The following is a 7,254-nucleotide window of genomic DNA, read 5'->3' on the forward strand; positions in this document are numbered from 1 at the left end:
TTCGGCTATTACGATATTCTCAATATGTGCCGAACCAATAGCAATATTTTAACCCAAAAAATAACAAGTTGATGTTCGACTCATATGATTTTCGAAATATAAGCCGAACCAGTAATTATTTTTTTTTCCGGGCTATTCAGGATGTTGTTCGGCTTACTATGAAATTTTCATATAAGCCGAACTAGTGTCTAGCAAAAGAGTTGGAATTGAAAACTATAGGTTCGGCGCATGCAGTAAACAGATTCAATGAGCCGAACCGTTCATCAATTGGTAGATTCGGCTCATAGATGTGAGCCGAACCTCAACTTGTTTCGCCGAATCATGATCCAAAAAATCATCTAAACAACCTTTATAATTCTGAAAATTATCTTAATCACTAACCAAAATATCTAATCACTAATCAATATTACTAACACTAATACGTAAATCGCAGATCTGGTTTTGCTATTTCATAACCTTTTTTTTGTCTTTATGTAGTATGCCTAGTAAGATTTCAGTTTGACCAAAGTCGGGGTTCTTATAAATTATAAAGTTCTTCATTAACACAGATATTACTCTTCAGAGTTCAGAAACTAAAAAAGAAAAAGAAAGAGAAAAGTCTCAACCTCTTCTGTATAACACCAAATCAGCGCAAATGATCAGTACCTTTGTTCGAGAGTTTTTAATTAAACCGAAAGAAAATTAAATCATTGAATTGAAGAAATCAACAAGGAATTTGTAAGGTAATTCCATTTTATTTTTATTCTATTGAGGGATTTAGGGTTAAGTGATGCAGACGAAGAAGAGTAAGAAATCAACAAAAGATTCTAATGGTGATGGATGCTGGTTGCTTAGTGGGAGCATGCCTTTAACTTTCGGGTGCATTGCTGTCTTTGCATTGCTGGTAAGAGTAATAGTGTCGCTGAATTCTTATTCTGGTGCTGGAGATGCACCTAAATATGGGGATTATGAAGCACAGAGGCATTGGATGGAGATTACACTTAATATTCCTGCTAAAAAATGGTATCAGAATAGCACAGTAAATGATCTCACTTATTGGGGACTTGATTATCCTCCTCTTACTGCATATCAGGGTTATGCTCATGCGTTATTTCTCCACTACTTTCATCCTGATTCTGTCGCGCTGATCACTTCTAGAGGCCATGAATCACCAAAAGGGTATGTTCTGGTTACTATGAACTCAATTTTTAGTGTACTGTCTTTATGAGTTAGAAATTATAATTGTTGAAAAGGAAAAAAACAGTTCAATCACAATTTTTATGCAGAAAGCTTCTTATGAGATGGACAGTTTTGTCTTCAGATGTGCTTATCTTCTTTGCGGCAGCGATATACTTTGTAATTGTTTATTATGCTAATCGCGGGAAGAACAAGCAACAACACATGGCATGGCACCTTGCATTGATTTTACTCGGACCATGCCTTATTATAATTGATCATGGACATTTTCAGGTGGATGCTTGTAATCTTGGCTTCTATTTATAATTTTTGTTTTTATGAGAAGAGGCACTATTTATTTATGCTATTTTTTTAGTACAACTGCATCAGCCTGGGTCTTACAATTGGAGCTGTTGCTGCCATCTTGTCGAAGAATGAGTTGGTAGCTTGCGCCTTGTTTAGTCTCGCTCTGAATCATAAACAGGTTTGCTGTCTGAACCTGTACTATCTAGAATTACATTTTCCTCCAATTTCCAAAGTGATTTTTGTTTTCTAGACATTCACTCCGGAGAAGCCAAAGTTACACACAAATGAAATATATCTTGTGCTGTGCAGATGAGTGCCTACTTTGCTCCCGCATTTTTCAGCCATCTTTTTGGGAAATGTCTCCGGCATCGGAATCCACTTTCGCGGGTTTTACAACTAGGCTTGTCAGTCCTGGGAACTTTTATTCTTATTTGGTGGCCCTATTTATACTCAGTGGACGCAGTTAAAGAGGTAAGAACCAATTTAATGTGGAGTAAGTGATGCTATAAATTCCTCTATAAGTATTTGCAGCTAGGAATACTTCTCAACCTGGGAATTCTGCACCTCAGGATACTTGAGGGGGAACATGACCTCATGCTTGTTTAAATTATTTTGGAAGATTGTCACAATGTCACAAGTTATTAGATTTCACAGCTATATATACTTACCTAGCAATTTAAGGCACGAATCTCAATTGCGTCATGCAAATTTTACAGTGATATCAGGTGGAGTTAATGCTACTAATTTGACTTGAGTGATTAAAGAATCAATTATTTTTGTGCTAGTATTGTCTGCCCGAGTGCTCATTTATAAACGGAATCACTAAACATCTAGCAAACGGTAGGGTTTGTATAGTCAATATACAAAGTCACAAGCACGACTCCGGTACCTTGAAATGTAAGCTGTGAAGTGTTCGCATGATACACTTAGTTTCATTAATTAAGCAGCAAGATGTATATGTGAGCTGTGAATCTAGTCGTTATCGACTTCTTTTGATAATCTGGTTCTCTGATACAACCCTGTAGAGTTTTTGGTATGTGAAAATCTAGTTTTAAAATTGCGCCGTGGTTGATTCCAGCTTAATTGTTTCCTTAGTTCCCCATGAGTTTACAACAATGCACTGTAAATGCAGGTATGACTTACCTTGGACCCTAACAAAATACATTCTATTTTATGGCGGTGCTGGATAACATGATTACCATGGAGAATATAGATGAGTGTACGGTTTATCTTTTAGGGAATATCACCATTGAGTTAATACTGTGGTGAAGGTCAAAACTATCTAAACAGTTGGGTCTCTGTTAAATGCACAACGCACTAACGGGAGAGAGAAACTAGAGCTTATCTCAGTCTCCTTTACGTTATACCAAGTATGATGTTTCCCTTGCTCTTTCTTCCATTTCCATTCTCCTTCAGATGTAAATCTTCTGATTTAACTCTGCATATCTGCTTCTCATAAAAATAATTGAAGTGCTCCTGATTACTCGGTTAATAATTGATTAACACGGGTAGACATGAGACGATATGGTCCTAGGTATCCTCTGTATTTGAACTACGCCCAGTTGATAGGTTAATGGTGGTGATTATGTAGTGATAATCTTTTCATTTTCTCTCAGAATCCTCACCGATAACAAACTTTGTGGTCATTGTACAGGTGTTGTCGCGTCTAGCTCCTTTTGAACGAGGGATATATGAGGATTATGTCGCTAATTTTTGGTGCACAACTTCAGTCCTTATAAAATGGAAAAGGTTGTTCCCAACTCCTTCTCTCAGACTTTTCAGCCTCAGTGCAACTTTGTTCGGTGTTCTGCCTTCTATGGTTCAACAAATAAAAGCTCCAAGTGATCTGGGTTTTCTCTATGCGTTACTAAATAGTTCATTATCATTCTATTTATTCTCATTTCAAGGTGTGCTTTCTGTTCCTGTTTTCTTTCCTTCTTTTCTTTTTGTTTCTTTGATATGACAACTCTTCTGACAATTGCTTGTGTTATTCTTAGCAGTGCATGAGAAGTCTATATTGTTGCCTCTTTTACCTGCAACCCTTTTGGCTTTAGAGGAACCCCTTTTATTCAGATGGTTAACCTACTTCGCATTGCTCTCAATGTTCCCTCTTCTTTGCCGAGACCGTCTGATCTTACCTTATGTGACTTTACTCATTCTTTTTGTTCTTATTTATTATATCCCCAGCATTATATCAACTAAGAAACACGAAAGTTCTTCCACTGGATTGAAAAAGCTGGTGATGATTCTGGTTCTTCTGTGCTCTTTCTTTCTTCATATTGTATATGTAACATTGCAGCCGCCGCAGAAGTACCCTTTCCTCTTTGAAGCCGTTATCATGCTTCTTAGTTGTTCTCAGTTTGTGACCATTGCTTTTTACTCCAACTTGAAGCAATGGATGTTGGAGTCCTCTATATGGATGGAGACAGAAAAGAAAGTTCAATGATTGTATGAGCAAATTGCAATATAGCTAGAAGTTCCAGGTTAGATGCCTTCACTTCAAGCCCGGCTCTGAAGCCTGGCAACTTGGGCTCCAGCCCAGGGTAGCAAAAACTGAACGATTTTTCGGCACCATGGTGTTTCGATGGGGGACCATCATTTGATTACGCCATGTAACCTATATTTATAAGGGATGTCCTAAAGACAAAATGACCAAGTACTCTTTAATTAAATAAATATTTACTTTTCTATTTATTTATTTTTATTTGTTTCAACTTTTTGTTTTTGTTTGAATATCGTTTGGCTAAGAGATAAAAAAAGAATCTAGTCGAACTTAAGGTTCGGCTAGGAGAAAATAAATAAAACGTAGCCGAACTGCATGTGCAAAAAAGTTTCAGGGAAAAAATGCAAGCTAACCGAGCTAAATATATGGGTTTACAGAGAAGAGTTTGGCTAAGGAGAAATTTTACGAATTAGTTGAAACTTGTATTTGGTGTTCTATATAAAAGTTCGGTTACAACTAAATTTTTTTGTTCTAGCCAAAGTGTTCTTCGTTGCCGGTAAGCTCAATAATAGGAGCAAACATAATGTACGTCCTACATAGTTCGTGTCTTTTTGCATTTTACAACAAAGGTCTAAGTCCCATCTCTTTGGTGGAAATCTTTTTTGAAGATGAGTTTATCATCATGGTGGTGAAAGCTATGTACAAGTCAAACTTGGATTTTGCAATCCACAGTTAGATTTTTCACATGTAAAAATCCGGATTTCTATCGGTGGTCGATCAGGATGCATACTACAAAGGTTAACGTATGTCAATCCCTGTTTTACTTTAAACATTATAAACATCAATTAATTCACGTTGTTAAGAAGTAGAACTTTAAGAAGTCAATCCTCATTTTATTGTAAAGTGAACTAGTGTTCATTTGTTATGAAATAAAGAAAACACAAAAGTATAAAGAACGAAGAAGAGAGAATTTTATTCATGTAAGTGCAATCACATAGTTTCAAGCCCCTATTTATAGGGATAGAAGACTTAACACCCAAGTATATCGAAAGCCGTATCTTACACACATGGACATCTTAATAAGTTTATTAACACTATTCCTGAGGTCCACCGTGTGTAAGTCATTACGATGTACTAGGAAACTTCAAAAGAGAAAAACCTGGAATAACGTAAGATGCAAAGACTTAAAATAGTGTTGGACACGTTGTTGCCACGTCAAAACCTATGACAAGGAAAGCCCATTGGTAAAGACCTTAACGAAGGAAAAAAAGTACAACACAATAAGTTTAGTAAGTGAACTTTTTGATGGTGACGCTCCCTCGGATGAGTACTTCAATCAAATCTTGGCTTTCAAATCTTTGAATTTAGACTTTCCAATATTGATGGAAAAATTTCTTGAGTCCTGGAGATATCAAAGCATTCGTGAATAAACTGGTAGTTGATGTAGTATTCTCTAGTGTTTCACAAGCAATATTTTCTTTGAGTAATAGTGTTCTCGAGTCTTCGTGCTTCTTTAAACTCAATGATGAACTATGTCATGGATTGCTAACTTATAGGAGATGATTTGAAGAAGCAGATGATCTAGTTTTTTCAGCAAAGTGCCAAGATGCGAATATATACCGTATATGATAAAACCGTATTTGTGATTAAACTTTAGTGGTCTAGAAGGACATCCAAATTCTTAAAGGATGGTTATCTTGATTTGATCTAATCAAATGTAAGCATCAACTAAATAATCAACTAAATAATCGAATTTATACAACCTCAGACGACCACCATATTGAATAAATTTTCTCAGTAACCTTTCGGATAAAACTCAACGGGAAAGAAATGGACGAAAGAAAGCAATATATCACAATGAAAATTTAGTGTCTGTAAGATGCTGCCTCGTCAAAACCTTTTCAAGAAAACCATATGGGACAAAACCCGAAAATAAGGAAAACAAGAGGAACTTTTGACGTATTTATGGATGCTATCTATATGAGTATTACATAAGACAAGCATCAAAACAAATGTGTAGTCTATTTAATAGATAAATTTGCGTCTGAAGACTTTATGATTATCGGACATAGAGATATAACTCTGAATATTATTCCTCTATTGATATTCATTAAGTTGAACTCTCGTAAATGTATTTAGGTTTAGTCCATATAGGTTACCTAAGAAAAAATTGGTGGTGTATTTTGGTACCCTCACATTTTCATAACCTATCCGAAACTTGAATTAATAGACTAGAAATCAAGATATATTTTTGATCACCTAACATTGATAACAAGATTGAGATAGCAAAACTTGTGGGTTCAACCTAGAAATGCTCTAACACACATACGAAAACTTCAAGTTTTTTTAAGTTTTATCTGATTAATTCGAAGACATTACTCTCGGTAATTTCTGGATTTTAATAACTTCAGGTTGTACCACATATGCTGACGTCAAGAGATATACAAAAAATTATGTCATTCAATATAAAATTTATTTGTAGTCTTCCCGATGTGCATATTTACCGTCAACCATGAATTATTTTTAAATACAAAGATCCTGTTGGTTACATCCAACACAAATATAAAAAATATGCAAACAAATCTTCAAAAGAATAAAATAATGGACACTTTCTTTGTCAAAAACAATTTAAATCAAGATCAATTAGTTAAGTCATTTCTAGGACTAATTATATCTAGTAACAAGTCAGGTGAGCACCTACACTGACTTTTAGTATCACGGGGTATCTTTTTTTGAAGCATTAATGTCCTGGTATGTTCCAACTACAAATGGAATGAAACCAATTTTTATAGATTTATATTACCATAAAATACAAATCAAAATTCCTCAGTGTCCCTCAAGAATACAACAATTCTTGTTTCGTTCGTATATGCTATTGTTCAAACGATTCTCTTTTTCTTTAGGATCGTAAGAGAAAAAAAAATCTTTTTAAGTACATAAGAAAATCATTACCACTATTTTTGTTTGTGTGACTCTTTCAGAGTCGATGAAAGAAGCACATCATATTGACAATAAAATATAAAACTAGAGAATATATCAATATATTTTCTCTCATCTTGTGAAATCATCGCATACGGAAATGGTAATCATGTCGTTTTAATCTAGTGATTAGTTACCGTAAAAGGTATTCAAGTCCGCGATGACATCAAATTTTAGTGATTATAGTTTATTTTAGTTGTATGGAAACCGTAAACCATAAACCATCATCCTTCAATGATTTCTTCTTCTTTATCTATAAAAGGAATCAGAAAAGAAATGAGAATCAAACTTATCGTTGAAGTTGATTACGCGATGCATATAATAGTGAATCAAAATATCAATCATGCCGTATTTAAAAAAATTAATAGAAA

General features: G+C 34.8%; 1 protein-coding gene across 1 annotated transcript; it reads left to right on the plus strand.

The window, feature by feature from the left end:
- The first annotated feature begins 562 nt into the window (after positions 1 to 562).
- On the plus strand, positions 563 to 4,159 carry LOC113288818 (probable dolichyl pyrophosphate Man9GlcNAc2 alpha-1,3-glucosyltransferase). The gene is made up of 6 exons (XM_026537940.1): positions 563 to 1,158; positions 1,266 to 1,449; positions 1,532 to 1,639; positions 1,771 to 1,932; positions 3,116 to 3,368; positions 3,462 to 4,159. Exons 1-6 carry the CDS (start codon positions 770 to 772, stop codon positions 3,905 to 3,907), a joined length of 1,542 nt encoding a protein of 513 aa, XP_026393725.1. The 5' UTR covers positions 563 to 769; the 3' UTR covers positions 3,908 to 4,159.
- Positions 4,160 to 7,254: the final 3,095 nt, after the last annotated feature.

This window comes from Papaver somniferum, chromosome 6 (genome assembly GCF_003573695.1).
Source record: "Papaver somniferum cultivar HN1 chromosome 6, ASM357369v1, whole genome shotgun sequence".
NCBI lineage: Eukaryota > Viridiplantae > Streptophyta > Magnoliopsida > Ranunculales > Papaveraceae > Papaver > Papaver somniferum.